This window comes from Trachypithecus francoisi, unplaced genomic scaffold (assembly GCF_009764315.1).
Source record: "Trachypithecus francoisi isolate TF-2019V2 unplaced genomic scaffold, Tfra_2.0 Lachesis_group2, whole genome shotgun sequence".
Classification (NCBI taxonomy): domain Eukaryota; kingdom Metazoa; phylum Chordata; class Mammalia; order Primates; family Cercopithecidae; genus Trachypithecus; species Trachypithecus francoisi.
Genome location: NW_022681465.1, coordinates 169,943,786 through 169,964,016, shown reverse-complemented (window position 1 = coordinate 169,964,016; position 20,231 = coordinate 169,943,786). Strand labels below are relative to the sequence as shown.

The window sequence follows — 20,231 nt, the reverse complement described above, 5'->3', positions numbered from 1 at the left end:
CACTCAATCTTACTGCAAACCTATTTTCCCATCTATAGAATAGATAAGTAAAATAAGAGCACTCCCAAGGGAACTTCCTGCTCTTAAAATTCTCTATGTCATCCTCTTTAATTCATTTCAGTCCGAGATTCAAGGATTTTCAATTTACATCTGAATGAGAATTTTCTCTTGCTACGGTAAACTTGGTTTTACCCAAGCTTCACAAATTAGAATATTGCTTTCCTCTGTCTTTTTATCTGACTTCTCTGCAAGATATTACATGAATTCCAACTGTCTTTGTGTTTATAGGAAAAGATTCTTCTATGGCTTCTTCAGTTTATGCAAGAACAGGGCATCTCGTTGGATGAAGTAGACCAGGATGGCAACAGCGCTGTTCACGTAGCCTCACAGCATGGCTACCTTGGATGCATACAGGTACACAGGCCCTGCTATTTTGCAAAGAGAATTGAGTATGTCAGATATTAAACAAAACATTAAAATTCTGTTCACTAGGAGAATGTCTGAATTAATTCACCTTTTGTATGGTCGTAGACAATAGGGAATTATTGCTCTATTTGTGTTTCGAGAAGTCCACACAAATGTAGGCATAAATATCCCTAAGAGTTTCTCTTTCAGCGTCCCAGAGTGTTGAAAAGGACTTTTCCTGCTACCTTATCACTGCTCTAAAACCCCAGTGCTGAGGACAATAGACATTAAATTTCCCCGTGTTCTCAAGGCACCAGAGAAACCATTACCAGGCAGACATCTCTGTCTCTTATATGGCAGGCTGCTCTTCCACTCATTAGTAAATTTCACCCTTCCAGGTATTTGAAGAATAAGACGGATTTTTCAGGAATGGATTAGAATTCTTTGTGGTAGGGAGTTGTAGGCTAGAGAGACAATGCTGTGGTTCCCCCTTTCTCTGTAGTGGGACTGAGCTTCTCAAATGCATTCAAAAAGTCCAGATTGGTGGGAGTGGATTCAGATATTGATCCTCTCAGCCCTTGGGCAGGCCACCCAGGGCACTGATTGCCCAGCCACTGCACCCAACAGCGTCAAGTAGCTTTATCTTTTTACCCTAACTTGCCTTCTAAATATTGTCATGTTTATTGTGTACAATGATGTCAAAAAGTTGGGGAGCTGAGCCACAGGAGAGGGGAAGAAGTCTCGTCCCCCTGCCCCGAGTCACATGAAGGGTGCTCCAAGAAAGCTCCCTAGAGAGTGTGGGGTTCCTATGGGAAGAAGAGATGGCATCTCATCCCTCAGCTGAATGCAGAGCTGCATGAAGCTGGGCCAAACCCGGAGCTGCTGTCCGAGTAGTGCATGGCAGGAAAGCCCACCAGGGGTCTGTCTCCAGGAGTCTGGAGTATATGTGAACGTAAGACCCAATAGATCTTTCCACCTAGAAAATGTTGAACGCCTTCAGTAACAGAGCAAAAAGAAGGGATAGCTGAAGAAGGAGTAGCAGGTGGAAGAGGCATGACAATGTGAGGAACGGAAAGGCTTTGAATTGGAAACAAAGTCAAAGTTTAGACTTGGTCTAGAATATTATTTACAGACATAAATCATTATTACCAGAATCAGATCAATTATACCATGATTATCATTGAAAGTGACCCAAAATATGTGAATTTATTCCCATATCTATATGATATATAGGATAGGGAAATTGACAACATATAGTTGAAGGTCATGATTAGAGACAAGACTTTTACCTCATCAAGTTCATACCGTTCAAAATATGTTGTGTGTATATAACATTTAATGTATTTTCTACCTTTAAGAAAGCAGCACTCTTTTTTTTTTGTGGCTTACACATGTGTTCTTTTCCTATGTTGCAAACTCAGTGTGCTGTAATGCAACAGGTACTTACTGAGGCCCTCCTGGGTGCAAGATAGATGGTATCCAAAACAGAAAACTGAGAGGTGAGAACCAGTTGCTCAGGAAGGTAGAGGAGACTTGGGAAATGACAGGAGACTATATGGGGAAATTATAAATATAAAAAGCAAGAGATATATGAAAACAAAAGGCAGAGATAATAGCAGAAATCTCTCTAGAGTACCTACTCACATGGAACTGCTGTTTGGAGAACTAACTTGATAGGAAATAGTCCAGATAGCTGAAAGTTTTTCTATTATTGTTGGCAAAGCATGCATCTTCTAATTTAAGGCATCAAGATTTAAAAAGAGTGATATGAAATTGGAGAGTATAGGAGAGAAATTTAAATTCTTACCAGGTTCTGCAGAAATATTAAAGGAGTAACATTTTTTGTAAAGGAAATATGATTGAATAACCATTGAAAAATATGCTTTTCTATTTAACAGTCTTGAAACAAACTTTTAATCAGCTAAGAAATGACTAAAGCCAAAGAAAGCCAGCTGAATATCACTATGTGAGATTTTACTTATTTTTCTTTTTAATATGTGAAGAGAGACAGTCTTTCCTTTTAGAACATTCATCACTCCACTTACCCACAAATGATAGTTTTGGCACTGGATATCATGAGTGGAAACTTGGATAATCTTGAAAGGGGGTCTGTCCACTGGGTGTGAAATTTAAAGAAAAAAATGATAAGAGACTGAGAGTGAGCAAGGGACTCTGTGAGGTGAGGGAGGGGACTGAGTAAGGAAAACAATGGAAAGAAAACTGCAGAGGTCAGGGTCAAAGGGGAGTAATAACACTGTGTGTTTATATTGCATCTCTTCAAGAGCTCTGAGGGCTCAATACTGACATGGTCTTTGTGACACTCCTGTGAGGTAGGTGGCAATGGCTTTGTGGTGAGTTGACCTTTCATGGTGAGTGATCATAAACCAAAAGGAAAATGAAGCTCCTTAATGACTTCTCAGTCTAAGTAGTCTGAAATTTTAAATACTACAACTATTGCTTAGGGGAACATACTGTCTACTACCCAAATTAACCCAGGTTTGCAATCTCATCATAATATTGTCAAAGAATCTATCGGATTGTAGTGGTTGATTAATATTGATGTAATAACTTTTTATGAAATCTAATAATATCACAGTATGGACACAAAACAGTTTGGATGTTTTTTTTTATTTTTTGAATTATAAATTTCAACCGTGCTCCATCAAATTTCTGTCTCACCACAACTAATGGTACCTTGGCCAGATTGCATAACTTTGTCCTTTCTTATGACTATTAAAATTTACTCCAAGCCACTTTAAAATCTCAGTCTTACTTCTGATTCAAAGCATTCTCCTTCCCACCCAGATTAGACTCAAGATTCAAGGGACTTGGAATGGGAGTGAGACATGCCCTTTTACACACCACTTTAGCTCCTATCCCCCTCTCTCTTCTGGGCTGTAGTGTCAAGGACAAGGAGGAGATATGAAGAGAAAAAGTCCCATGTCTATTTGCTTAACTGGGAAAGGCATGCAACCTCCCTGAAAGTTGTCCCTGCTTCTTTGGCTGGCTGTGGTCACTGATGCCCTCTGTGGCAACCTTCAGATGCTGACTCTCCAGTGAGTGCCACAGGTGGGGTCTTCAGAGGGCCCTCTGGAGCCTTCCCCTCCTCCCCCATACAGTTCTCTCCACCTCTGGGATACCCTATTGCCAAACGTCGCCAGAGAACCCTCTCCTCATTAACAGGGTGATAAGAAGCTCACACAAAGCTTTCTTCTACAAAGCCTGCTCAATCCACAGACATGCCCTCACCAGGGCGCATCATGGGAGGGTGGGTGTTGCTTCACAGCCTCCCCACTCTCAGCCACATCATTTCTCTCCAGTTCTTTTTGTTCCTGATCAGATGGGCACAGCAACAAGTAAACAGGTGTTATTCCAAAACCAATTACCAGAGACCAAATCCAATTACTAGAGCCCAAGCAAATAAGAACAGGTAAGATTCCAGTCTTTCCCTCTTCCAGGCATCTCTGACTTGATGAGTGATTCTCTTGGAGCCCAACCATGGCAAGAGACAGAACTCCCCACCACAAAGACTGCGCTGCATGTCTCATAAAGGAGAGCACACTATGGACAGCCTCCTCCTCTCTTTCCCAGCCCTCTCCTTATGTAGGCTGCAGGTGGACATTGGTAGTGGTAGAACCAGCTCTGCTACATCATCGTAGACTCTGAAGGGAAGTGTGTGATATCGACTACTGGAAGGCCCCAGAGGCTTTCTTCATACTATTCAACATTCTGTTACAGTCATTTAAAAATAGTGTGTACAGAGATGCCCTGATATACATGCCTCTTCATTTTCTGACAGACTTTGGTTGAATATGGAGCAAATGTCACCATGCAGAACCACGCGGGGGAAAAGCCTTCCCAGAGCGCTGAGCGGCAGGGGCACACCCTGTGCTCCAGGTACCTGGTGGTGGTGGAGACCTGCATGTCGCTGGCCTCTCAGGTGGTGAAGTTAACCAAGCAGCTAAAGGAGTAAGTGGCCTGTTGGTTCCATGAGAACCAAGTCTGACTCATTATTGTTGTACTTAGGCTTCAGCCCAGTGCTGTGGTGAGCACTCTTCTTTCCAGTTGTACAGGAATTCCTGCATTCTCCTCTTCTGTTCTTCTTCCATCCGAAGTCCTTACAGCCAGACTTCATGCTGAAGATGCCATCTCTGCAGAGGCAAAATGATGTCTAAACAGTAAAATGAACAGCAAGTTCCCAAAGCAGGGAATGTAAGCCAGTGGGCAAGGAGAGAGAGCCTCTCTCCATGTTCACACCTCAGGGCCAGATTACAGAGCACCGGAAGTACTCACAGGCATCGTCTCCAAACTTTTGTCCTTAATATTTGAGGAAATCATAAAGAACATGAGAGAGAGGAAAAGGCTAGAGATGGACCAGTTTCCCAGTTTTCTCAAAAAGGAAAAGGTGTAGGGGAAATTACAGATAAATAACTTGGTGACTATCACCAACAAATTTCCTATAAAAATTAATCACATGATACATGAATCCTCAGAATAAAAAATAGTGCTCAGTCAGCATGTAGTTCCTTAAAACACTCCATGACTAACTACAGTCAGTTCTTTCCTTGATAAGATTATTAAACTGGTACCAGGGCATGTCTGGATATCAGGGGAGTATTTCTGGGAGATTGTCATAATATGCTTAGAGAAAGAGGTCCCAGATGAAAGGTCATCAGGTAGGTCTCCAGCAAGTTGAAGGACTAAGAAGTTAGCAGCTGCCTGAGGGGAACCAAGGTCAGCCCTTGAAAAGCTCACCCAGAGTCTTATCTTTAAGTTTTATACACACACACACACACACACATTTATTTTTTTTCTGAATACAATTCATTTGAAAAAAGCCTTGGTTGGGTGAAAGACCTCGATTAACTATGATCCATGAAGCAATATGACAAGGCCTTGGACCCTCTGCCTCTCCTCTAAGCTTGGGGAAATCTCCCTTCTCTCTCTTCTTCCACTCTTCTGCTTTCGAGCTACAAGTCTCTGTGCCTCTCTACCCCTCCCCCTGTCAATACTAGAATAATTTCTTTAATGAGTTTATTACTTCTAGAAAAAATAAAATAAAATTTGAAACTTGAAAAAATGGGGTTACTGCCAAGCATCCTTTGCCTAGTTACACAAAACTTCCCTAGGTTAGGTGAGCTAGGTAAACTTCAAGGTCTCAAAGTAATCACAGGGAAAATGCACACAAATGAATAACTCAGTAAGCTGTCTTCCCACAGTGAACACACTGTGCAAATGCCTTTATGAACATGTATAGATATTTCAAAAAACAAGTTCCTAGAAAAGGAATTGCTAGAGCAAAAGGCATACATATTTAAAATGTGGATAGATGTTAACTAATCTTTCCAAAAATGCTATACTAATGTCCACTCCCTCTAGTAATGTATGGACATATCCATAAAGAGGAACTTTAAAATGATCCAATGGAATGTTTTTTCTAAAGGTTCATACTCAGAGAAGGGATCACAAAACATTCTCCTTCTTCTTCATAGCGTGGAATCAACAAAACTTTCATGAGCTGCAATCACTGTTTTACTGGTGAACTGCTCAAAGTCAAAGTCTTGGCTGCTTTCTCAGTTGGTGATCCTGGGATAAAGTACACATATGTACTAGTAGACTGTAGTCCTTCAGTTGTCTCCAGAGCAGAATGCTGTGGACAGCTATAGTTGGGCCAATGACAAGATGAACTAAGAGAGGCTATATTGTATACCCTAGTCTTTTACCTACTACATATCTCAGTGAAGCTGGCAAAACTAGAAATGAATGGTACAGCCACAGTACACTGTGCCCTTTAGGCTCCCAGACACCAATAACATAGACAAGGACAGGAGAGAGGATGGAAAACACTAGTCTTCCCAGTCCAAAATTCTGGGAGAAGATAGTCTTGAGTGCCTTTTCCAACCTTCAGCAACTCCTCGGAGTTAATAAACATAGTTAATATTTAGAAATGGCAACCTTCAGCTCTACTGAAGGGCTAATCAACAAGTCTAGGTATTATGGGTGTCCCCCTCAAAAAAGTATGTTAGAATGTGACCTTATTTGGAGACAGCACCTTTACAGAAGTTACCAAGTTACAGTGAGTTCATCAGGATGAGTCCTACTCTGACTAGAGTCTTTATAATAGGAGAATATTTAGACACAGATATGCACATGGGGAGAATACCCGTAAACATGAAAGCAGGGATCAGGATGGTGCATCTGCAAGCCAAGGAATGCCAAAGACTGCCAGCAAACCATCAGAAGCTAGGAGAGAAGCAAGGAACAGCTTCTCCTCACAGCGTTCAGAGGGAGCCAGCCTGGCTGGCACCATGATCTCAGACGTCCAGCCTCCAGAGCTATGCGATAATAAACTTCTGTTGTCTAAGCCACCCAGTTTGTGGTACTTCCTTACAGCAGCCCTATCAAACTAATACAGTGGCCATATGCCCATATATTTTCTTTTCTACAATTAGAGCTGATGAGTTCTTCCTGAGAGCTTTTATAGAATCCAGAGAGAGTAGTCTTCCTTCTCCATTCATACCTGGGATTCAAGTTGTCAGTCAACGCAATTACCCCAAAATATTTTTCTTGACTATGTTGTAATTCACTTTAAGACACATAATAAACCCTTTAAAAGCAAACTCTAATCTTTCTTCATCTGTTTTATCCCCTCAATAAATATTTTTCTTAAAAACATGTGACATGCAATACCAGCTAGCAAAGTGGGAAAAGTAGAATGTTTTTATGTATTTTTAGTTTTTATTTTTTTCATTAGACCAGAATCAGCAAATTATAGACTGTGGACCAAATCCAGCCCATCAGCTGTTTTCATAAATAAAATGTTATTGGAACGCAGCCACTCACATTCATTTGTCTATCATGTAGGACGGATTTCATGCTGCAAAGGCAGAGCTGAGAAGTTGTGGTACAATTGTATCACAACTGTGTTTAGCTCACAGCCTAAAATATTTACTATTTGGCCCTTTAAGAAAAAGTTTGCTTGCTGGTTCCCACATTAGGCAATTACATGTCAGTAGGTGAGTCTGGAAGAATGAATCAGATAAAATGAGTTCACAGACTTCTCTGGTCTTAGTGATGAAATGTTTGGATGAAAACTGACAGCTTCTGAGAAAAACAAAGAAAGTGCTTGGGGCTTATATAAGGGTATTAGCAGAATCCCATCTCACAGAATTAGATTTAGGCAGCTAATGGTTGCTGAGTATACACAGTGACACTCAACAAAGAGAACATTGGGCTTCTTCCACCCAATATCTAAAGTACAGCAGTCATTTTAAGAACATTGATGATATATTTATTTAATATATTTATGTATTTAATTATTTTTAATATTTTAAAGCAAATATTAAAATATTAATAATTAAATATTTAATATTTTAAATATTTAATTCTTTTTCCATTGCTCTGTAACAAATTATCACAAGATTAGTGGCTTAAAACAGCATAAAATTTATCTTACAGGAATGTGGGTCAAGTCAAACTAGGCGGGACACATCTGTAGTCCCCGCTACTTGGGAAGCTAAAGCGGGAGGATCACTTGAGCCAGGGGTTCAAGTCCAGCCTGAGCAGCATAGCAAGACCCTATCTCTGAAATATTTTTAATTAAGAAAATCTTTCATTAAAACAATTTAGGAAAAGTAAATATAACATTTTGAAGTGTATCCTTCCATATTTTTCTATATTATATATATATAATATGCACATGTAGGAAATGGAGAGTTCGTTTTCTTAAAAACGAGGTTATAGATGCTCCTAAATTTACCATGGGTTTACATCCCAATAAACACATCACAAATTGAAAATATCACAAGGTTAAAATGCATTTAATACACCTAATCTGTAGAACATCATAGCCTAGCCTAGCCTACCTTAAGTGTGCTCAGACCACTTACATTGGCCTACAGTTGAGCAAAATCATCTAACACAAATCGTACTTTATGATAAAGTGTTGAATATCCCATGTAATGTATTGACTGCTGCACTGAAAGTGAGAAAGAATGGCTGTATGGATGCTCGAAGTACAGTTTCTACTGAATCCGTATCACTTTCTCATCATTGTAAATTTGAAAAATCACAAGTTAAAGTATAGTAAGTCAGAGATCATATACTGCAAATAGTATTTTGTAATTTTCTTTTTTATTTAATGAAAGTAAAGTATACTTCATATATACATATTTATATATAACTATGCTTTATATCTACATTATATAGACATAATTAGGAAAACTTTTTCTATGTCCATAGATACTCAAACATATTATCATTTTAATAGCTGTCATTGTAGAAACAATTATAATTTTGTTAACTCAGACTTACTGATAAGCATTTAGGTTACTTACAGTTTTTCATTAATATTGACAATAAATATCTTTTTGGGGTACTTTTGATTATTTCCTTAGGAAAATTTCTAAACTGAAGATTATGCACATTTTAAGGCTTTTGTATTTATTGCAACTTATTGGAAATTATTATGAAAAAGATTCTCCTCCCTAATTTATAGCAGTAGCCAGTATCAGAGACCTCATGTGTTTTGGTTGTTTTCCCAGACAAACAGTAGAACGTGTCACGCTGCAGAACCAACTCCAACAATTTCTAGAAGCCCAGAAATCAGAGGGCAAGTCACTCCCTTATTTACCCAGGTAATACCAGCACATTGTTGTTTAGCATTCTTAAGTATCCTAAATTGTTAAGCCTTCTTCTGAACTTCCTTTGATATATTTTAAGAGGATGACAACAGAAAACATTTTCTTCTTATAAAGGGGAATAAAAATGAGAAACCACAGTGAAAAAGGCACTGGACCTAGAGTCTGAAGACCTACTCTATTCTCTGATTCTGCTGTTTTTCATTTCACGACTATAAACAAGTCACTTACTCTTTTGTGAAAACTGAATCTTTTAATTCTTCATCTGTGAAGTGGAAATAGGAGATAGATATAGATATGGATATAGTTTGATAAGTTTGTTGAAAATGGAATTAACTGAGAACATTTATGCAAAATTGATGTATAAACAGTAAAACAGACAAATTTAGTAGTCATGGTAGTTATAGCCGAAAGCATAAGGCACCTTAGAGCGGATACTATGGAGTATTTGCACATGGTTTTGAAGAGACATTAAGTACTTATTTGTATTCTGTTCTTATTTACTTGTACATTATTAGTGGCAGTAAAGGCCATGTAGTGACTTGTGGCTGAATCATTTCAACCCAGTAGGAAATCATCTCATATGTCCTTCATCTTCTCTTTAGTTCACCATCCTCACCTGCCTCCAGAAAGTCCCACTGGAAATCCCCAGATGCAGATGATGATTCTGTAGCCAAAAGCAAGCCAGGAGTCCAAGAGGGGATTCAGGTTCTTGGAAGCCTGTCAGCCTCCAGCCGGGCTAGACCCAAAGCAAAAGACGAAGATTCTGATAAAATCCTACGCCAGTTATTGGGAAAGGAAATCTCAGAAAATGTCTGCACCCAGGAAAAACTGTCCTTGGAATTCCAGGATGCTCAGGCTTCCTCTAGAAATTCTAAAAAGATCCCACTGGAGAAGAGGGAACTGAAGTTAGCCAGGCTGAGACAGTTGATGCAGAGGTCACTGAGTGAGTCTGACACAGACTCCAACAACTCTGAGGACCCCAAGAATACCCCAGTGAGGAAGGCTGACCGACCAAGGCCACAGCCCATTGTAGAAAGCGTAGAGAGTATGGACAGTGCAGAAAGCCTGCACCTGATGATCAAGAAACACACCTTGGCATCAGGGGGACGCAGGTTTCCTTTCAGCATCAAGACCTCCAAATCCCTGGATGGCCATAGCCCGTCGCCCACCTCAGAGAGCAGTGAACCAGACTTAGAATCCCAGTATCCAGGCTCAGGGAGTACTCCTCCAAACCAGCCCTCTGGTGACCCTCCACAGCCCAACCCTGACAGCACTGCTGCCCAGAAAGTTGCCACAAGTCCCAAGAGTGCCCTCAAGTCTCCATCTTCCAAGCGCAGGACATCTCAGAACTTAAAACTGAGAGTTACCTTTGAGGAGCCTGTGGTGCAGATGGAGCAGCCTAGCCTTGAACTGAATGGAGAAAAAGACAAAGATAAGGGCAGGACTCTCCAGCGGACCTCCACAAGTAATGAATCAGGGGATCAACTGAAAAGGCCTTTTGGAGCCTTTCGATCTATCATGGAGACACTAAGTGGCAACCAAAACAATAATAATAACTACCAGGCAGCCAACCAGCTGAAAACCTCTACATTGCCCTTGACCTCACTTGGGAGAAAGACAACAGATGCCAAGGGAAACCCTGCTAGCTCCACTAACAAAGGAAAGAATAAGGCAGTAAGTGCTATTTGGAGACTATTCTTTTTTTTTCCTTCGAATGGATTATGTTGTTCCTAATACTACAGATTGTGGGCCCATGCTACCTTGAGGGAATCCCCAGAGGAAAAAAAATCCAAAGGGATGCATGGAAAGCCAAATTCATGTGTCTAGTGAGACATGTCATGTTACATGCGTACTCCTTGCTCTTCTTTTGGAAAATATTCTAAGAGAGAAATGTTAAAAAAGAAATCATAAGAGATTATATTCTGGTCCCTAAATTTCCCTAAATGGCATAATCTTTAGGTGTTAGGGATCCTAGACTTGGAGGCATTTCTGCAAGATGAAACCACCAGTCAGTGCAAGTTTAGTCCTGCACTGGCACTGATTCTGTCCCAAAGAAGAGTTTGTTCTCTTCATGTGATGGGATAGTTTATTCTCAGGCTCAGTTAAAAAGTACATAAATAGATGCTCTATTTCTAAAGACTTAACTGTACAACTTTGGGATGACCTTTGAAATGAATACACCGCAGGGACCTCCACATAGATATTTTACAACACAGACTCCTAAGTGTTGATTGGAGCCTATAGGAGCCTGAAGTGCTTGCCAGTCCACAGGGGATGGCAGAGTATGCCATGAACTACATTTTATAATTGCCTTCATTGGAAACCCATGCACTATAATCTGTGATTTATATCCAGTGGATAAGAGATATGAACATCTTTTTAGGCAATGTTTCCTGCAAGCTTTGTACTTGCCATGCCATTAAAAAAATGGTATAGCAGCCAAAATGCAAAACTCTCTGTGGAATGGAATGACCTAGATCATTCTCCACATGATCCAGATAAACCACCCAGTGGAGCTGCAGAATCTTTGTGATTTATCATTAGCTATAAACGTTAGAATCCCATTATGATGAGGTTTAAGAACTGTCCATATTCTTTTTGCAGTACCCAAATCAAGTTTTAGTATTTCTCTAATTAATTGAACACCAAATTTTAAATTATAAATCAATTTCCTCTGTAAATTGTCCTTGTTATAGAAGACTACATCATGTATTTGTTTCAGCTAGAAAAGGCATGCTTGTGCCCAAAACACCAGACCTTTTGGGTCAAATGTGTCAAAACTTAAGTCACTCAAATAAAACTTTACCAGGTAACTTACTGGGTTCTGCTACTCAGTAGTGAAAGAAGAATCATCTCAGTTGCCCATGCTCCTTAAAGTGCATACTAAGCCACTGTCCTCTAATCTGTCTTCCTGCATGCTTCATGTTTACTAGGGCTTGTGCATGTGCTGAGCTTGTTGCATGTTTTCAGATGATTTTTAATTGCACCTCTCTAGGAAATGTACAGCAGCTGCATCAATCTTTCCTCTAACACGCTGATTGAAGAGCATCTGCGTAACTACGCACGGTACGTGGTGCTAGGAGATGTGTTGTGCGGCTTTGACATGCTTTGTTTTGAATTGCATGAGCTTTTAAATCATGGACTTGGAGCACCTTTCATCAGAGGATAACACCAAGGAAGAAGAAAACTACAACTATTCCCCCAAGTAGAAGCAGGCACTGATGTAATGGTAACTAGGTCTTAGGTCACTAGTCCCCCTTGGAGGGCTTTATTCCAGTGTCAGCCAGAAGAATCTTCTCAGTTCACAAACTTTTGCTGTATTTCCTAGTTAACTTTGGCTTTTAATCTTTGTTTTAATGGAGTCAAGTATTAAGAAAGTATTGAAATTAAATTTTCTGTCATGGTGGAGTGAGTCAGCCTCCAATCAGAATTGGAACTTTGAAACAGAGCTTGAATTTTATTTCAGTGCGGATTATAAACCAAAAGCTCCTTTCATCACCATTTTGCTGATCTCAGGAGAAGCAAGGCCTTGTCATTCTGAAATTTCTCTACATTAGCATTATGAACACGATTTCAGTCTATAAGCCAGGTTTATGAGTGCCCACTAATAAACACAAGGGCCTTTCTCAAATAAGACATTTACAATTCAAAATGCATGGACTACATAACACAGAAAGGAGAGAATTGAGTCCCCAGTGGCTGGGCCACCTCCTTGGGCAAAGTCCTTCTGCAGCATAGCTGTCATCTCCCTGTGGAATGAAACCAGTATGCCTTAATTGGTTTATTTCAGAAGAGTTACATCCGTACACCCATTTTAAAAGACTGTCACTTTTTATTTTGAGACAGAGTCTCGCTCTGTCACCCAGGCTGGAGTGCGGTGGCGCTATCTTCACCCACTGCAACCTCCGCCTCCCGGGTTCACGCCATTCTCCTGCCTCAGCCTCCCGAGTAGCTGGGATCACAGGCCTGTGCCACCACATCTGGCTAATTTTTGTAATTTTAGCAGAATGGTTTTTGCCATGTTGCTCAGGCTGGTCTCAAACTCCTGACCCCAAATGATCCACCAGCCTCAGCCTTCCAAAGTGCTGGGATTACAGGCATGAGCCACCACACCCAGTCATAAAAGACTATCACTTTTAAAATATTTAGACAAATTGAAAAATTATGGTATGCCATTCAGCACTCTTCCAAAATCCTCCAAAGCATGTATGTGGGTAGGTGGATGGGTGGGTGGTGTTGTGTGTGTATTTGTGTGCTGTGGGTATGAATTTTAGTTGAGAATACTAAGTTGTAAGAAAGTCGCTCTGCTTTTTTCTTCCTCTAAGTCAAATTTAATCTGCTCTACATCTTTATTCAGACTAGAGGGAAATTAAATATCAGCCATTTTAGCGGATGCCCCTAGGGGGCTCATTAATTCAGTATGTTAAAGGAAGAACCTTGGAGCTTCAATATTTACTGTTCACTAGTGGTCTGCTTGGGTCAGGCTCACATGTTGCCAGAGTCCAGGTGTCTGAACTGCTTCCAGCCTCACTGAGGCAGGGAATCTTGGCCAGTGCTGAGAGCCCAATGCCTGGGGTGGGAAAGGAATAGAAAAAAAAAAAAAAAAAAAAAATACTCATTCCCCTCCTAGACCTTGGTATTAGCCCACTTCTATTTCATTTCTCCTAACCTGGGTTCCTCACCCCTATGCCCTTCTCTGTCCCCATCTTGGGAGGAATGTGTTTTCTGGTGCCTGGAAAATTCTGCTTTTGTCCTTAAACAGAAGTTACCAGCAACCCCCTGAGGCAAGAAAGCACAAAGAGTTGGCAAACTCCTTGGGAAGGGGAAGAATACCTCTTATTTCTTCCAGGCTCCTACAGCCACAGGGAGCAAGACTATTAGTATCACAGTAGATTCTCCTGCCAGAAACATTTCATTCTGTCTTTTTACAAGTAACGGAACAAAGCTGAGACATCTGCTATAATAGGATTACAAAAGTCAGAGCACAAAATGAGGTTATGGGGCTACTCAGTTATCTGACGCTAGGTTAACACTTTCCCTTTCTAAGCTTAAGGAAAAGTCCTTCTAAAGGCTCAGTTTAGAACCTATTAGATTCATTGGCTTTACTTATTAACAGAATTTAATTTCAACAATAAATACTTAGAAACCCCAAAATAAAAATATTCAATGTATTTAAATAAGCATCTTGACCCCTTCCCCTCATTACCCTGTAAATTAACCTATACTTTATCATGGTTGTCATTTGCCATGTGTTTCCATAGAAAGTGGAAACCTTGGCCGGGCGTGGTAGCTCACGCCTGTAATCCCAGCACTTTGGGAGGCCGAGGTGGGTGGATCACGAGGTCAGGAGATCGAGACCATCCTGGCTAACAAGGTGAAACCCCGTCTTTACTAAAAATACAAAAATTAGCCAGGCATGGTGGCGGGCGCCTGTAGTCCCAGCTACTCGGGAAGCTGAGGCAGGAGAATGACGTGAACCCGGGAGGCGGAGCTTGCAGTGAGCAGAGATAGTGACACTGCACTCCAGCCTGGATAACAGAGCAAGACACCGTCTCAAAAAAAAAAAAAAAAAGTGGAAACCTTAGTTCTTTCATGCTAGAAAGGAGATGTTTCACTCACTCATAATCCCACACAGACAGAGAGAACTAGGCCGGTTCACTCCTGAGATAAAGCAAAAATGGATCTCTCTGGCTGAAATAAAGATTGCTCTGATAAATTAAGACTGGAGTGGGAATGTGGGCCTGAAAAATACCTAGGCTTACCTAATTTTGTCTATGGGACCCTACTGCAAGAAGGAAAGGAACTAAAGTGTTCGTGTCTCAACAATGACTCCATATCTTGGCCCTAAAATTTGCTTGACCACCAAATGGTTCCTCTCAGGTAGCAGGAATGCCCAGGGTGATATGACTTTGGAAACCAGTGGCAGTCATTGAGTTGGAGTTGGGGCCAAATGTCATTGCCTCTACATAGCCCTATCAGCATATCCTGGGGAAAAGAGTGAGGCGATGGATCCCGGTTCCGGGAATACATTGGAATTCCATTTTAGTTAAAAGAAATTGTTATTTTTTTCTGATAATAGAAGAATAGGGACTATAAATATAACATTTTAAAGAATGTCTGCTCTGTGAGGACTGTTTGCTATTTATTTTTCTAAATTGGTCACAGCTTGATAGCAAAGAATCTAAATTTCTTTTCAATGCCCTTTAAAATTAGATTCAACTCGATTCCTTTGAGCAGCTTTCCCAGTGTGATTCAACTGCAGAGGATAACTTGGTTTATAACAAGCAGATTTATCTTTACTTTATCTTACAAAGGACAAGTCGTTTTTAAGTTATTATAACTCCAAGGAAATGTTTGCAATTACTTGTCTTAAAATGCCAGTGAAACATTCATTTTCCAGAGTTTAAGTCCATCTGAGATCTTTAGGGCACTAAGTGGGCATTGATTCCAGTTCTGATAGGCAAAGGGCATTAACCCCTGGCCACCACCAGTAACACCCACTTTGACCACAGTGGCACGGTTGCCTGAGGGGTTAACATCAGGAAACCTCTAATCCTAGCACCAGCGTTAGCATAGACTCCTTAAAAATCATAAAGCAATAAACACCATTAGTGTGGATTTTACTGACAAGGTATTAGCCACACTGGGAATTTTATATTGGGAGCCAAGAGCTGGTATCAAATATTTTGCATAGATCTTAAGGTTGTTCAGCAGCCACTTCAAAGAGACTGGTCTGTTTCGCCAGCAGTGAGATGACATCTGCTATGGTAATGGTCATCTGCTGTGCCCATTGGGGTATCATTCTCCCACCCCTAACACACACAAACACACATTTCTGTCCTTAGTGCCAGGACATCATACTAAACAGAAAAAGGAACAAAGATGTGGAAGACATTGGGAAGTAAAGGTGAGGCCCTGGCTGAAACCTGCTCCCAACCAGAGCATATCCTCAGCCCCACCAAAAAGCGTTTCCAGAATCGTAATGGGAAAATGCAGCCAGTGCAACAAGACCCTGGTGCTGCTGAACAAATGGGTCCTTGCCATCATTCCTCTATATATTATCAAATAACCATATTTTAATCTTGTTTTCATTTTTTGACCTTAAAATGTTAACATGATTTTTAACTCATATGCTTGATTTTTGAAAGGATAATGATAAACCTACTCAATCATGTAGGTGTGTTACCACACTATCTAATATATGTTGAGTGCATCCTTTCAGAGACAGACAAATCTTACCAAAGCAACAGTTCAGAAAAGTTTGTTAAAGTGCTGTTAATGAAAAAGTATTTAGTAAAGTAGTTGGTGCTTAACACTATAGACATTTGAGTTTTTGCTCAGAAACTGTAGTTTCATGGATTTTTTGTTTTTGGTTTTGTTTTGTGTTGTTTTTGAGACAGGGTTTTACTCTGTCACCCAGGCTGGAGTGCAGTGGTGCGATCTTGGCTCACTGCAACCTCCGCCACCCAGGCTCAAGCGATTTTCCTGCCTCAGCTTCCCGAGTAGCTAGGATTACAGGCGTATGCCACTACCACCCAGCTACTTTTTGTATTTTTAGTAGAGACAGGGTGTCACCCTATTGGCCAGGCTGGTCTTGAACTCCTGGTCTCAGATGATCCACCTGCCTCAGCCTCCCAAAGTGTTGGGATTACAGGCATGAGCCACCACACCCAGCCTGTAGTTTCAAATTCTAAGCCCTGAATGGAAGTACAATTTTCTGTTTGCCTTTCTAACCTACTGGCACCAGGCTCCATGCCCAGTTAGCAAAAGTTGAAAGACAACAACCAGGTACCTAAAGTTGGGTGATTGCCTCTGCTCCAGAAACCCCTAGAGCAGCACTGACCCTCCCAGCTCCCATGCATCCCCAGGTAGTCTGTGCTCTCCCGCAATGTACCCCCAGGTGCTCCGTGCTTCCTCCCCACCAATGCTTCCCCAAGTGTTCTGTCTCTGTCCCCATACCCAACCTTGCCAACCCTTTCTCTGTCTCTCACTCTCTCTCTCTTTCCTGCCTCCTCATGCTTCCTTAGGTGTTCTGTGTTCTGTGTCCCGCCCACACCCACCTCAGCCTCGCCTATAGTTTCAAAGTATTTTCAGAATGAAAACCCTCATTATATACTATGACTTGGAGAAGAAGAGGCTCTAAACTTGAACTATTTCATCACATGAATTAAGTGACAGTTCCTTCTTTCAAATGTGCCAGGGTTTGGGGTTTCCATTGACCATTGCACAGTAGAATTTCAGGAAAGTGTTGCCAATAAGGCAGAGTCTTGTGTCTAAAGAAAAAATGTCAATGTTATGAGAAGCCAGAATGATCATATCTTCCCAGTGTCTAAGCACAATTTAGCAAAGTCTTTATAGAGGCTGGCAGAGTTCCCAAGATGGATGCACAAATGGGGTGTCTTTTCATAAGCTCCTTACACTGGGAAAAGGAGGAAGCAGATTGCACCACAAGAAGACAGTGAAACAGTTTAGTTAGTATCAAAGTATGATAAGTTGAGACATAAAAAAGGCAGGGAAGACCCTCGTACTCTCTTAAATCACTGCCTCAGGGAGGCAGGAAATGAATGTGTGGAACTTGTGAACACCCGTGAGCCAACAGTAGGAAGATAACAGGAAGAGAACTGCCTTGGATACCAAAATCTTCCCACCAGACCACTTGCTTTCAACAAGCCACTCCTGATTTAAGGATAGTCAGAAAACCTAAGGACAACTCACTTCTCCACCCCCAGCCTCCTTTCCTTATTCCCCAAAGATCCAGTTTTGAATTGTGTGACCTCAAAGCAGATACATGTTCTATTAATATCATATTTGCACCACGTGTCTGCCACCACTAGGGGCATCTTTGTGCATTGAAAGAACAGAGCCTATCTATATCTCTTAAGGCTGGAGTTTCAAAGAAGCAATAGGTTGGTTGAGTTTAAAAACACCAGATAGAGACTTTACACAGCCACTTTCCAGTGACTTCACCAAGTATCCCTCCCCCAGCCAATCACTGGAGCTCTTCGTTGCTACGCTGAGGACAGCGTGGGTGGACAATCTTCCTAATGCCATATCCCTGGATGGCCAGGCCACTCTTTGCAACCATTTTCAGCTCTAAGTCACACATTTTGCTCTGCCAGGATAAGGCATGGTTCCTTCACTCAGGGAGATCCTAATCAAGAGATAATTAAAATAGGATTCAAGTAAAACATGGCAAACTCTGTGAAAGGCCTAAGAGCTTCATGAAAATAGCGACCCCCAATAGCACCTTTGGACTCCACATGTACTCCCAGCGTCTTGCTTGATGCCTGGTGCATGATAGAGACTTCACAGATATTTAGAGAGAGGCGGAGCTAGAGAGAGGAAAAGAGGAAGAAGAAAGATATAAATAAAGAAAGGACTGAGCCTGTCTTCCCACAGCGGGGGAAAATGGTGTGTTCTTTATCAATATTGGCCTTCTGGTCACAAGTCCATCTACCCACAGTGAGTTTCCATTTGGGCACTTCAAATACAAGTTTTCATACCTTGAACCAGAATCCCATTTCTTAGTAGATGAGACTTATAGATGTGCTCTCAGTCAAAACTCTGAGGGAGATCACAGAAAATAGCAAGGTTTCCCTGTTTTAGTTATCAGAGGAAATGTCGTGCACGCCGTGGACCATTCTACATGGATGCTGTAAGTTGCTGTCTGGTCACCATGAACTGTAGAAATATGCAATCCATGCATAGATGAGTCAGCAAGTTAGAACACTTGAAAAACTGTTATTTAAATTTAAGCTTTTTTTCTTTCCAATTTTGGTCACTCAGAATGTGATTTCATATCCAAAAATGAAATAGAGGAGCAGCAGATTATCTGAATAATTCATGCCAGAATTACCCAAACACTTTTGTTCTTTGAATACTGCTAGTTTGGGACTAGGTAATTGAAGGGTTGGGGAGGATTGAATTATCCTGGTATTTTTCAGATAAATGCCTCAAGTTAATATTTTACTTGGTATAGACTTAGCTCTAATCATACGGGGTTTTGTCCTGCAGAAAGAGTGCTCATTTTAGTGTTTTTGACCACAGCACCTCTTATATTAAAGCAGAAATGCCCATCAAAGTCTAAACTATATTATCCTTAGCCTATGACCGAAACCTTCTTTTAAATTTTTTATTTTAAATTTATTGTTAAAGTGATATAGATACTTATAAGAGCAGTATTAGCATTATAATAAAGACTGGATGTGCCCTGTGCCAAACCCACCCCCTTCCCTAACCTTACTCTTTTGAATTGACCACTCGCTTTTCCTTCAGGTGTTTTCTCTAGTATTCTCTATTTGGAAGTAACAAGCTCATAGATATTTTCAGTTTCAAATAGTATCCCTGTTATTTATTGGCATTCTACTATAGAAAATCAAAATGATAGCACTTATAAACACTTATAAAGCATGTACAGTATCCCAGAGAATATTTCAGGTGCTTTACACATATTCACTATTTTAATCTTCTCGATGACACTATGTGACAGATACTTTTTTTTTTTTTTAAGAAACAGGGTCGCCTGTAATCCCAGCACTTTGGGAGGCCGAGAGGGCGGATCACGAGGTCAGGAGATCGAGACCATCCTGGCTAACATGGTGAAACCCCGTCTCTACTAAAATACAAAAAACTAGCCGGGCGAGTGGCGGGCGCCTGTAGTCCAGCTACTCGGGAGGCTGAGGCAGGAGAATGGCGTGAACCCGGGAGGCGGAGCTTGCAGTGAGCTAGATTGCGCCACTGCACTCCAGTCTGGGCGACAGAGCGAGACTCTGCCTCAAAAAAAAAAAAAAAAAAAAAAAAAAAAAAAAAAAAAAAAGAAACAGGGTCTTGCTCAGTCTGCAGTACAGTGCTGCAGTACAGTAGTGTGCAGTACAGTGGTGTGATCTTGGCTCACAGCATCCTCTAACTTCTGGGCTCAAGAGATCCTCCCACTTGAGCCTCCTGAGCAGCTAGAACTAGAAGCATGTGCCACCCCACCCAGCCAAGGAGATACTATTATTATACTAATTTTGCATATTGGAAACTGAGACATAGAATGATTACATATCTTGCCCAAGGTTACATAGTAATGATGGCAATAGATTGTGGAGCCAGGATTTGAACTCAGTCAGTCTGGCTCCTAAATCCGTGTTTTTAACAATGAACCAAATGTGTCTAGCTCCATTTTAGCATCCAATAATCCAA

The 20,231-nt window shown here is 41.0% G+C and overlaps 1 protein-coding gene across 12 annotated transcripts in view; it reads left to right on the top strand.

Annotated features, from left to right (window-relative positions):
- SNCAIP (synuclein alpha interacting protein) overlaps window positions 1–20,231 on the top strand; it is a 153,937-nt gene that overhangs the window by 130,127 nt on the left and 3,579 nt on the right. For 9 of the 12 annotated variants that reach the window (XM_033181436.1, XM_033181443.1, XM_033181437.1 and 6 more), the window contains 5 exons: window positions 289–414; window positions 4,205–4,374; window positions 8,949–9,041; window positions 9,650–10,721; window positions 12,043–12,113. In XM_033181436.1, coding sequence (XP_033037327.1) covers window positions 289–414; window positions 4,205–4,374; window positions 8,949–9,041; window positions 9,650–10,721; window positions 12,043–12,113 — 1,532 coding nt within the window. The remainder of the gene's footprint in view (window positions 1–288; window positions 415–4,204; window positions 4,375–8,948; window positions 9,042–9,649; window positions 10,722–12,042; window positions 12,114–20,231) is intronic. The other 3 variants (XM_033181446.1, XM_033181445.1, XM_033181440.1) reach the window with 2 other exon arrangements.